Here is a 13,325-nt window from a genome sequence, read left to right as displayed (position 1 = left end):
CATCTTCCAAAACATGTTTAAATCGATTTTAGATGACGAGAAATGATATTTAGATCAAAATAAAAAATTTGGGTATTAGAGGGTTAAAAAAATATTTGGCAGGGAGCCAGGTAGAGGTCGGCTACTTCGTGCGCACGCTGTTGAAGAATAGTAGGAAACATCAAAACAATAGGGAAACTGGGGGCCAATATCAACGAAGATCGTGCTCTACTATACACTCGGCGCTGGTGTAGAGATACTTTGTAGACAACAAGGTATCAACACAGAAAAATAGACGTAACACTTCGAACATATTCTTCCAATGCTTATAGGACTAAGTTTTTCCAACCATCAACTAGGTGGCGGTAGTGAGCAAACGTTAAACTCGAACAAAAACTGAAAAAAGGCCTGAGAGACGAACCAGCCAAGGGCTGAAAGTCTCTCAAATAAAGATAAATCAATCAATCAATCAATCAATGAAAAAGACCGTTAAATCGGTGTACGATGAGAATTATCAGTTTTACGTCTGTTTGTCTGTAATATCAAAGTAGGTATCAAATCCTCAACAGCTTCGAGCTGTTGTACTGTAGAAATCAATGACTTGAGAACCACTGAAAAAAGCAGACGAACGTATTGTGATTCACTAACGGTACATTTATCAAACCTAAAACGGAGATTGAATTAAATCTCCAAAATTGATGTAAATTTCATTGGCAGTCAGACATTACATACACCCGAATAAATAATGTGTTTGTATATTGCTGACTGCACCCCAAATTGGACTGACACAATAGTGTGCACACACCTTCAAAATGTGATTACAGCGCAGGGATACGTCGGATTGAATTGAGGTCTTAGGTGCACTTATTCCTTGTAAATGCAGGAATAAGTGCGCCGAAGACGTCGAGACGATCCGAGGCAAATGTGCACTTTTATCACACTTTTTAGGCGTACCAAAAAAAGTGTGATAGTCCAATTTGAGATGTAGTCTGCAATAATACATCCGCAACTTTGTAAACGTCGTTTGAAAATAGACATCTTGAAATATTTAGAACTGTGAGGTCCATTTCCAGTCACAATTTGCAACATTAGTTCAAATTTATGTCAAATGATGAAAAAAATAACTAAATTAATATGTGGCGATTCGGGAGCCAAAATGTATGATTTATAATAAAAAAAATGAAAATTAATATGTCACTTTTGTATAAAAGCGACAATATTGATGTTTGCGCACAAACTCTCCTGAATTCACTTAGTTGACAAGTCCAGTTTTTTTTGGGAAAAAAATGTTTTCATGTCATTGTCATAATTGATAAGTGATCCAAATATAAAGTATGCTTGTCTGTGTAGTAACCGCATATTTTTGCTATGCCATGGTGGTGTAAACTTTCGATACGAGGTCCACTTATGTAGTTAAAGTCCAGGAGAGTCGGGGAATGTCTGGGACGAACACCGTTGTCATTATTTCAGTTTAAACGTTACACTTATCTTTTCTTGCACTTTGACTTTACACATCTTAGCTACACATTTACGCATGTATATTTTTCATGATAACTCTCTAGCGCACAACACACTCCAGTACAAAATGGACGATATGACATCTTCTATAAAGTATGACATGTAAATACATTCCCAATCAATTTTCTTTTTTATTCATTCTTACTTGCCTTGCCTTCGAAACTTGGGCCCCTTATCATCGAAAAAGTGTCGAAACCTTATCTTTTTTTTCACTTTCCGCATACGGTTTTTCGTTCCATTCAGCAATGGAAACAGAAGTTCAGTTGTAATTTTAAGGCACTTAATTTCACAGCCACATCGGCGTATTTCTTCCTTCTCCCTTCATCCAGCTTAACTGTAGTTGTCCCGTTTCAGTAATCGCCGGGCAGCCTTGATTAGTGGTGTCAAAGTTCGCAACTCCATGCAGTCCTGCAGGAAGGGATGTTGCAGCAATTCGTCTGCCGATGCTCGTTGATCTACTTCCACCTGAAGACAGCGGTCGAGGAAGTCCTTCAGATTATCCGACAAGTTGTCCCAACTCTTCACGTCAGGTCGCCCATTTGCAGCGATTAGATAGAGTGCACGCAACGGGGCTTGATTTAGATACGGCGGTTGACCTTCGATCATCTCTATCGCCATAATACCTAGCGACCAAATGTCCACCTTCTTTCCATATTGCTTTCGTGTTACAACTTCTGGCGCCATCCAGTAAGGAGTCCCAACCATTGTCTGACGCTTCTCATCCCCTTCTATATTGGCACAAAATCCAAAATCAGTAACTTTGACCGATCCATCCATCCCGAGGAGCACATTATCTGACTTAATATCTCTATGTATGATGCCTTTAGAATGCAGAAAGCTAATGGCCTGAAGAACCTCACGGCAAACTGCGGCAATCTGGCGGTCCTTCATCACGGTTTCAGTGACAACATCTGTCAATGGTCCTCCATCCATGTACTCGAGAATGACCCACAGATGATCATCCGTTTCAATATAGTACGCTTCCAGGAAGTTGACAAGATTTCTGTGATTAAAATCTTTCAGTACATTAATTTCGTTAAGGATGGATTCTTTGGATGATTGATTTTTCATATCGATTGTCTTGATGGCAACTTTTTGGGACGTCTGACGATCGTTAGCTATGAAGACTACACCTGAAGCACCTTTACCTACTTCGACAGTTTTCTCATACCGCTCCAATGGATCATTCATATTACAGATCCGTTTTAATTCATTATAAACTTGCATATCTGTTTTCGGTGTACGGACATTTTGCTCTTTTGGCCTCAGTATCAGTTCGTTGTCAGCATCCAAATCTACTTTATTGACCAAATCATATGCACTTTTATGATTATCCAATGCGGTGCTATTACTATGAATTATCATAGTTTCTTTGTTCCCGCCTTCCAGTAGACTTAGATTGTGGATTGCCTTGGAAAGTTTTGGGTAGTTTTTCGGCTTAGGCATTACCTGTGGCTTAGGAGGTAAAGTCATAGCTTTTTTAGGCAACGGAGGTGGTGGCGGTGATACTTCGGCATAATTCTCCTCACTTTCGATAGAATCTTCACTTTTGTGGGCATTTTTCATGTCCAAAAACTGATCGATTGATTCAGTTTCCTCATGGATGGCATCTTCGGTTATAAATGGCTTGAATGGTTCGGCTTGTTCCTTTTTCTTTATCGAATAATTATAGAATTTGACTGCCTGATACGCCGCCTCCGGGTTTTTACTCTGCTCGTCATGTGTGATAGATGCGTCCATAAGTCTGATCCATGCTTTCGGCAATCCCTCCAAATCACCGGTAAGCTTATTCTTGCTAACATGAATTCCGTGGACCACATTTGTGGGTAGCCCGATCTCCGATATTTTGTTCCGGTCATGGTCTTTGGCAGTTTTTCTGCCGAACAAACTTTTCATCATTTTTATGCGTTGCGATGCTTGGATCTATGATCCTAATCTCTCAAGTCGATATCAAAGAGTTACTTCGATTGCTATTCCGCGTAGTATCACCAACCGTAAGCAACTTTTGCACCAAATTAGTATTACGCGAACAACTCACAAGTATCCGACATTAGCGAGACACAATGAAACAGGAGTGGCCCTTTCTGTCGTCTTCTTCTTCGCACACTTTCTTCACAGCGATGGAGACTTCCGTATCTTATTGTGCGCTGGACCGATACACCGTTCGCGAATCATGTTAATGAGTATAACAACTGAACATTTACTATTTTGATTTCCTTAATATCAAAAAATCGAATTGGTTAGACACAAGGACGAATCGAAATAAAGCAAAATATCCGTAGACACATAAGGATACTCCAGACTAGTACTCGCTCTTTGAATGAATGACGAATCACCGCACGATATGGAATGGAAGCCACACCAATACACAACGGTCGCTAATTTCTATTGCAGCTAACTCACACACAACTATACGCTGTTTTTTTCTATGTTTTATTTGACAGCTGGAGAATGGCACACGCTGAAAAATGTTACCTTGGTATATTCCAATTGGATTTTCTATTCTCTTGGCTTACACTGAATTAAATTGTATGTTTTATTATTCTTTTGATTTTTATCAATGTTGATAAAGCTCTAATTTAAATATACAAGAAATGCAACTAAATGTAAGGTGTAACAGCCTTCTAAGAAAATAATCAACTTTAATGGAAAAATAATGAGTACTCGAGCTATGTATAGAGCGAACATATCCGTCTGAACATAGTATACCTTCATTAGCATAACTTGCAGTGAAAATTAAAAATATGCCATAATCAACATATGTACCGTCAAGTCATCAGTCACCGTGGATCTAAGAGAATTTGGGGCGAATAAGGGCTGTCATTTGACACCAATCTTATAAACATTATTGATGCCGCTGTTAATTGCTTTCATTATAGGTTAAAATGAAAGTAATATCCACAAAAGTAGACATTTTTTCACAAAATTTGGTTATAATATTATGGTACAATTAGTAGAGGGTAGTAACACAGTCTGTGGTAGTAAGGTCGCCTGATTCCGTCGTAGCTCACCATTCACCGTGGTAGTAGGGACCCATTCACCGTGTATGAAAAATGTTATTCTATTTTGCTTAAAAATGATCAAAATAACCCAGCCAAGTGAATTTTCTTCGTTTATATTAATTTCAAGTAATAACTTGCAAGATTCAATTTAATTAACGAGTGTTCAAATTTTCAAATTTTTCTAGGTATATTGGACAATTGGGTGCCCAGTTAGCCTAGTGATTGAGGCTATGGATCGCCAATCCGGAGACGGCGGGTTCGATTCCCGTTCCGGTCCGGAAAATGTTACCCGACTTGATCCCTGAGGAGACTTGTTCCCCCCATATTTTCTCGGAATCATAAAGAGTTTTCTTCTAGCATATTTTTTTCCAAAACAACACCTGGGCAGACGACAATGTTTTGGCTACAATTGATTTTAATTGTGTATTGCATTATTTTTCAATGGCTGATGGTTTGTTTTCAGTCCTTCCGAAAATTTTCAATATCTTTGTGAAAATTGAACCAAATCGTGTCAAAATTTCACAGCACATAGTATAATTAAAATACTATCAAATGTATTTATCCCATTAAGGCTGTTATATAAATATTTCAATTCATGCAGCTTAGTGTATACAATAGTGACATGTATTACACACACATTATACATGTGAAAAATCAAAATTCTATTTGGAAGCCTCTATTTACTCGGAATTCTAGTATATTCAATGATAAAACGTGTCAGCTAATTATGATTTTATTACACACCATTAAAAAGGGGATCAAGTCTCCCCATTTTCAATATTCGGCATATCCTTAACAATTTAAGGACAGACTTGTTAGAATCCCAAAATGGCCGCCACAATGGCCGACTTTGGCACCTACTCACGATTTCGAGGGCACAAATCTCTTCGTAAACAAAACCAGTGCACCTGAGCTTTTTATTTTAAGCTAATTACAAGTGAGCAAGGACAGAATAATGAAATACATTGTTGTTTGAAGCTCGCTTCTTGAGATTTGTGCGTCTGAAGTTTATATGCAATGTTGAAGCGAGATTTCATGACGTTTGTCCTTAAGGACAAGGTATTTGGAGTACATAGCTCAAAATTTCTAGAGCACCGTTTTTTAGAACCGTTGAACGGATTTGGATTAAAATGCATCACGCTATTGACAACCACTGAACAATTAGCGTGATGCATTCTCATCCAAATCCGTTCAACGGTTCTAAAAAACGGTGCTCTAGAAATTTTGAGCTATGTACTCCAAATACCTTGTCCTTAAGGAAATCTTATAATTTCAAATACACCGTATTCATCAAAAATGCAAGAAAACTTGAAAAGAAAATAAACAGGAAGCTTCTGGAGTTATTTTCCCTTTAAATTAACCATGTGCTCAAAAAGGGATCAATTGTGACATTTTTGAAAAATACATCATAAGGCATGCCTCCATAAAAACACAGTTTTGAAAACTTTAACAATAATGTAAAGTCCTTCTGTTGTGTTTAAACTTGCAATAGATGTTAACCTGCCATTTTGTACAAAAAATGGATCTAGTTTTGTGTTATTTCTCAAAGTTACAGGCCAATTAAGAAAAAGGGATCAAGTCTCCCCAGTCTCCCCTATCATTGTACTTGCCACACAATATACAAATTCATGCAATGGCAGGCAAAGAAAGCCCTTCAATTAATAACTTTGGATGTGCTCTAAGAACACTAAGTTGAAGAGAGGCAGGCCAAGTTCCTATGCGAACGTCGAACCATAAAAAATAAGAAGAAGAAGGGACAATATGAGGCACAGTGCCCTTTTATTTTAATTAAAACTAGCTGTACCCGGCAAACTTTGTCTTGCCTACTGCGTTTTTTGACGTTTCGAGTCCCTAGCCAAGCGACCAAGTCCCCGTTCAAAATGTATGAAAACCCGATTTTCAAAAACTCTCAATTTCCCCATGTTTTAGGCCTCATAAACCTTCCTTGGGTGAAAACTAACAGAACAAAACTTAGACGACCCAAATCGGACCACCCGTTCGCAAGTTATGCGCGGTCCCACGTATGCCACTGCATTTTTATATATATAGAAGTACGAGAAATCGTACTTCTTTGTTTAACTTGCTTTGGTAATGCGAAATACATACCTGATATGTGAATTTAATTGCTTCTTGGTGGAATAAAAACGTTACTACAATTACTTCATTGCCCAAATCACCTTAGCGCAGTTTTCGCTTTTTGACTATGAATGCAGTGAACGAGCAGAAAACCGCCTCATGTAAACACACTTTAAAGTCTAAATGGTAATTTAAAAAGATTCTAAGGACCGATTTCTTCACCTCGGCTTAACTCGTAAGCCAGGCTTACCCATATAGGTAAACCTGGCTTAACGCCTAAGCCAGGGTGAAGAAATCGACCCTAATGAGCATTTCGACTTGGTAACAATTCTTTAGTGTTGTATTGGCGAAATTGAAGGGGAATTGTCATACCGTTTAATCGTAATATGGGAATAATGAAAAAGTATTCGGAGGCGCACGGTGAATGGAGCCTCCACGGTGACGGGCAGGGCGACTTGACGGTAGTTTATTATTTTACCATTATGGTTAGGACAGTCTTAGACATACAAAATTTAACCGATTATTCATTGATGTATACCGTATTTAGTTCACAACTGGACTGCGCACTGAGTCTTCATAAGTGTGAAAACGTAAATAAAACTGCGCGATTGCATCAAATCAAATTATAGTCTTCGGCGCACTAATTCTTCGATGTATGCTGAATAAGTGCTCTGAAGAAACCGAGTCGATTGGATGCAATCGCGCACTTTTATTTGCGTTTTCGCACTCTTGAAAGCAAGTGCGATAGTCCAGTGGTGAACTAAATGCGCTGTACAATTTGAAAAAGGTTAACTACATTCTTCTCATTCACAATTGGACTCAAATGTAGCCTAATGAAAAGTGTGCTAGATTTTATCATCTAATTTGTGCATATCGTCGGTTCCGTGCAACAGAGATATAATTCAAAATGTGTCATTTTTTTTAATGGCAAATTTTCAACGGTCGCCGAATAGCCATCTGAAACTCATTGAAAATAGATAGTCTACACAGCAATAAAGTTATCCTGATTAATTAACAACAGCGACGATACCATCGGTTGCTTGCCATAAACGATTTCAGAATAAACGTTTGAAAATTAGGAATCTCGAAACTCAGCTCCTACACATTCACTTATTTAACTCTTCTGACAAACTTCTGTTATGCTGCTGGCTTTTCAGTTTTCTGGAATAATAATCTAAATAACTATAATGTTTTCTTGACATGACGGGACCGTTTTCAAGGATTCGAAAGTGTAGCTTTTTTTTCTTTTTCGTGTTTGTTTGAATTTTTAACCGTCATTTGTGTTTAGTTTTCTCGAAATGTTTTCGCTAGGAAACAGGAAAACTGGCTGCACCCGGTTGAATTTCTTTTACACACTTGGCCTTAGCGTTGAAGTAAAGTTAGTTAGCTACAAGGTATCAAGGTAGTTGTTCTGAAAATTTACATTGTTTGGGCCCCTATTGCAGGATTGCGAAGATATCGTAAATAAACAAAATTTGATTGTTGCATCTTGGAATAGGCCTATCTGTTTCATGAGTTTTAGAATACATACTATTGTTCAACAGGTATTGTAAATGTTTACTGATTTTCAGTTGTGCCTTTATTATTACACAAAATTGCGTAAATTTCGCGTTTCTGAACAAGTTTCAGAAGATATCGTCGGTTTTCCGTAATAGAGGGACAACTCAAAAAAATAGAATTTTCATAATTATGTAAGCGTTTGAAAATTGGGAATCTAAAAGCACCTCTTGTAAGTTTTCTTATTTAACTTTTTATTGCAAATATAAACGAGTTTTGATTGTTGTATTTTTTAATAGGCCTGAAGGGCTATTTGACTCATGAATTTTGGATGATTATTTTACAGCGACTGTTAAAAAAGTTGTTTGATTTTGAGTTGTACTTATACTGCATAAAATTGCCACAATTTCTCAACCAATTTCGGAACGGGTCTTTTTGAGATACAAGTTTACATCACTATCGAAATTGATGAATATTGAGTTGTACCCCTATTACAGGAAACCGGTCGATTTTGAGATTTTGATGGCAAATAATGAAAAACCACAGACAAACAGACGTATCACTTGGAACAAAATGCGATAAAAATCATCGTCGCGCAAACAGAATCGCCCGATGCTAATTATGCTGTGGTACGCAAACCCACTGAGTAGATGGCGGTAGTGAGCAAACGTCAAACAGGAGCAAAAGCGATGCGAGCGCCATGAGCGACCGATTTCCGAACTACGGAATATTTGAATAATCCGATAAAAGGGGAAACGATGGGAAGTGAGTAGAGTGAGACGTCCGTTTGTCTGTGGAAAAACTATGCAAAAATTAGTCTCACACAGATCCGTTCCAAAATTCATTGTAAAACGCGAAATTTACTCATTTTTATCAATTTTTATCAATCAAAAAGCACAACTTATAATCAGTCAACTTTTTCAATATTCGTTGAAAAATAGTGATCCAAAATTAATTAAACAGATAGTCCTCCAGGTGCTTTCCATTGTATTATTTCAATCAAATACGTTTACCAAATGATGAGTTAAATACGTGAACTTGCAGAATGTGCTTCGAGATTCCCAAATTTTCAAACGCTTTTTCTGAAAAATTGATAAATTTTGAGTTGTGCCCCTATTACTGGAAACGTTTCGTGATCTACGCGATATGGCGATGCCGTAATTTTCCATAACCAAGGAATTTAATTAATGCGAAGTACAATTTTGTTAACAATCGTATTTATTTGCATCTACGTTTATATAGACAAAACTCTCTTTGGCAACAAATGTTTTCTTTCTTTCTACCCGACCAACAAAAACGTATTCATACTTTTCTGATCTTAAGATTTCAAGTTAAGGCCTAAGGGTCCTGCGGTGATGGAACGCTTTCGTCTTCAGTATTCCACATGTCTCTCGGGCGAATCATCATAATGGTTGACTTGAGCGAATAATCTCCCAGCCAAGGCTCCCATAGGATTCCAGTGGATTTGTGCGATCTTGGGTTTTCAGCATAATAGATTCCATTGAGGTTAGATTCAGCGCAACTAAAGCAGTGTGACACAGTGGCTCGTTGCTGATAATTGTTGCAAATAATGTAAGTTGTACCATACCTATTAAACCACCATCCACTACCATACGTTAAGGCACACGGAAATGATCCACTTGATTTATCATTTGAGTGATCGTATGTGCTGAAGTCTTGATCGTGGTGGTAGCTCATCGCGTCCGACGCGTTGCCTTGGTAATCAGAGACCATCAAATTAAAGTTGAATTGCTCGGTATCGATTCTAAATGTCTTATATTCGGCATAGGCAAAATTTCCATCAAAATCAAACAGTTCAATTCTCAATTCAACGTTGTCATCGTATGTTAGCCTGAAATGATAGAGATACATTTGTAGCAAACATTCTCCCTTACGGTATGCAATAGTCACATATGAATGAAATTGTTTCCAAACCAAAACTCATTGCTCAAATCGCCAAAACCGTTCTTATACTCGCTCCAAGATCGGTTGAAGTTCTCCTGTAGATCAGTAAGTTCCCGTCGCTGGATAACTGTCCAAGCTGTACCATCTGTGGCGAATTTACAGTAGCGTCTGTTGATATCCCGATTTGCTTCATTCAGTTCAATTAATCCGAAGGTATAAACGCCATCCTCTCGGACAGTCAACTGATGACATCCTTGCTTGTCCGGTTGATGAAAATCCACTTGAAACAAAAAAAAGATGTTTTAGAATTCAACCGATTTGTTTTGTTTTTAATCACCTTCAATTTCACTTTCGTCCAAGGCAAGCTTTGAGACGCTATAATCATTATCTGTCGTAGTGGAAATTATATCTTCAATCCTGTCGGTTGTAACATCAAGATTATTCCCCGCGATTGATGGATCGTTACGACGTTGGCATTGCAACTTGTTTCTATTCTCGATTTTATCATCCACGCTTATAACCAAACGTTCGATACGTTTCAACAGAATGTCCGCACTGTTGGTAAATGTTGTGATCTCATGATCAGTTCGTTTACAGCAGCTTAAGATTTGTTCAAACTGGTTGGCTTCCAAATCGTAGATCCTAGTCGTTCGCTCATCAACAGAACGGATGACATTCGACAAACTCTCCAGAGAACGTGAGTTTTTTCGGCTGGCTGCTATGTCTTTCAATTTCTTTGTAGCAAGTTTGTCCAGAAAATCATCCAACTCATCGTCGAATTCTTGCACTTCTTTCTTCGCCTTGCCATTACCGTTGCCGTTCTTTTTAGGGCAATTTGCAGAACTCAGTTCCAAGCGGTTCAATTGCTTCTGAAGGTTACTAATTTTAGTCATCACTGCACTTTGATCGTGTGCTTCGTTGTGATCATTTCGACGTGCACGATAAGAACTCGACAATGCGTACACAGTTTTGGTAATGTCATGAAGCTTTTCATTTACGATATCTACCTTATCGAAAATGTGTTGAATTTTGAAATCCAGATTAGATAGTTTAGTTTCTAGCGGATGAGGAGTACTTTCCTGGCTTCTGTAATAACACAAAGCACGATCAACAATAATATCACGTCATTCAATCAAAACTCACTTTCTAATTAAATCCAGCTTATGATCAACAGATTTCATATGTTCGGTCCATGCACCGATGTGGTGCTGAAACACGTCCCAAATTTGAGATTTTTCCTGAAGCATTTTTACATTGCTATCTAGGCTGGTCATCGTTGTTAAGACGTTCAGCATTCGCTGTTCCAAGTTCATAAGATAGTGCGTATTGAATTTCTCCAAATGTGCTTTAACATCTTGCAGCTGCTTTCTGAGATCATCACTTGATAATTTATTGTCCCCAGCATCATTGACTGACAGTGCGCTAATTCCACATAGCACGCTTAGCGAAAACACTACAATACATAGCTGAAATTCAATTCAAAGCGATTAATTTTTATTTAGCATAGTATGTTCTTAACGTTAAATTGAACTCAAAACCTCCTTGCACATGCCTCTGTCAGCGGTTGGAATCTCCAAATATAGCATTCTAAATATAGTTATTGTTTATCTACTGTATCCAGTTATCCGGCATCGAATGTCATTGCCATGGGTTGATTCTTATAAACAGTTGAAATTTGCACAATTTCCTAAGATGTATGTAAAATCAAAACATTTGCGTACATCAAAAACCATGGGAATTGACTAATTTTATTTCGTTTAATATCACACCATGCAGCTTCACTTTATCAATACATTTTGGATTTATTATTTCTATGCCAATCCTGTTCTTCTATGTACGACTTTTCTCGAACTAATAATCAAATTCACTTTACTTACAACTCTTGATCCATTTCTCAGAAACATGATAGATGTACACGAATAATGTTCCATCTCTTTCTGATAAAACTCCCATCTACATAAACTAAACGAAACCAAAAACGATCTTTCCCGCTTGAACGTTGCAATCGAACTAATGCGATGTAGATGCTGTGACCGGGCCGCATGCAACGAATGTTGCAGGATATCCATAAGCTTTGCTTGAGATGTTTCATCTCTAGTGCGCATGTGCTTGCTAGTTAAGTAAAACATCGGCACGCATTTGTAACCGGCAAGCACAACGTGACATCCGAAAAATGAAGAGGCATATTTGATTTGTTTGCTTGATACCAAAGGGATAGCATGTGGTCTGCATGTGTAGGCAAAGTAATGTATTTTTGAAACTTTGCGCATGACTAATAGTGAAGCAGTTGAACATACTTTACACTGGACATCTATATAGCCTGGAAAGCGAATTGGTAATAATAGAGAATCGTAGTTCACCTGGGAAAATTTTGAACTTATTAAAATATTGCTGGTGGCAACCAGGGAAATTTCGTCGATAGGGTATTCTATTGAACAATTTTCATTTGTTTAGTTTTACGTCATTATTATAACACAGCCATTCCACGAAAAAAAAAGACTCGAAAATAAAAGTGCTCCGATTTTGATCGAAAAAAAATAGATCTTTATTTCCGTATTATTTCGTCATCAATTTTTTGGGTGGTCCAAAAAATCATGATTTTTCAAAACTAAAAATTTTAAAAAATTATAACTTTTGAACCAATGGACCGTTTTGCAATATTTTTCCACAAATAAAAAGATTATTAGTTCTAGATTTTTTTTTAAAATAACGCGAAAAAACTGAAGTAAATGTTAACATTCAAAATAAGTCAAAATATTTGTTTTTTTTATGATTTTTACAATGTTGGAACACAACTATTTTTTTTAATAATTTTAACGAAAGTTGAACTAATTTCACATAACACTTCAAAAAATTAGAAATGTTCTTCAAGCCGTTTTTAAGCTGCATTTTTTTGAAAATTTCATGTTTTGTGCTCATACTTTAAAATAATTGTTAAGCCTGGAACACATAGCGTCCGTTCCGTCGAGGTTTGCGTTTTTTTGGTAGTTTTCCCATGGGAAATGTGTCAAACTACTATCACGCAAACGTATGCATTGTGTGGGGCGCTTTATTTTTATTTATTATTTATTCATTTTTTAATGTACAAGCCATAGGCTACTGCGTGAACTTCAGTTAACCTTTAAGGCTCAAGCATCCGTCATCATTTTTCGGAAAATAAAAAGCAGTTTTCTCGCTGCAAATCAAAACAAGGATCATAAAAATATATTCACTGCATTATATTCCTCATGTGGAGTACAGTGAATATATTTTCATAGCAAAAACTTTTGTTTTGAACGAAAAAACTGCTTTCAAATGTTTGATGATGACGATGATTTCAATGACGAAAAGTTCAACGTTAAAGGATGT

General features: G+C 37.3%; 2 protein-coding genes across 2 annotated transcripts; both read right to left on the bottom strand.

The window, feature by feature from the left end:
* Window positions 1-1,604: 1,604 nt before the first annotated feature.
* Window positions 1,605-3,854, bottom strand: LOC109406153 (serine/threonine-protein kinase PAK 3). Its single transcript, XM_062843841.1, has one exon. The coding sequence runs from the start codon at window positions 3,394-3,396 to the stop codon at window positions 1,828-1,830; it is 1,569 nt and encodes a 522-aa protein (XP_062699825.1). The 5' UTR covers window positions 3,397-3,854; the 3' UTR covers window positions 1,605-1,827.
* A 5,418-nt stretch (window positions 3,855-9,272) lies between these two features.
* On the bottom strand, window positions 9,273-12,008 carry LOC115261221 (angiopoietin-2). Its single transcript, XM_029862595.2, has 6 exons — window positions 11,855-12,008; window positions 11,121-11,443; window positions 10,315-11,063; window positions 9,984-10,257; window positions 9,661-9,924; window positions 9,273-9,594 (listed from the first exon to the last, which is right to left on the bottom strand). Exons 1-6 carry the CDS (start codon window positions 11,906-11,908, stop codon window positions 9,411-9,413), a joined length of 1,848 nt encoding a protein of 615 aa, XP_029718455.2. The 5' UTR covers window positions 11,909-12,008; the 3' UTR covers window positions 9,273-9,410.
* Between the last annotated feature and the right edge of the window lie 1,317 nt (window positions 12,009-13,325).

Source organism: Aedes albopictus, unplaced genomic scaffold (assembly GCF_035046485.1).
Source record: "Aedes albopictus strain Foshan unplaced genomic scaffold, AalbF5 HiC_scaffold_586, whole genome shotgun sequence".
Lineage (NCBI taxonomy): Eukaryota > Metazoa > Arthropoda > Insecta > Diptera > Culicidae > Aedes > Aedes albopictus.
Note: the sequence above shows the minus strand (reverse complement) of the source record. Positions and strands in the feature narration are given on the sequence as shown.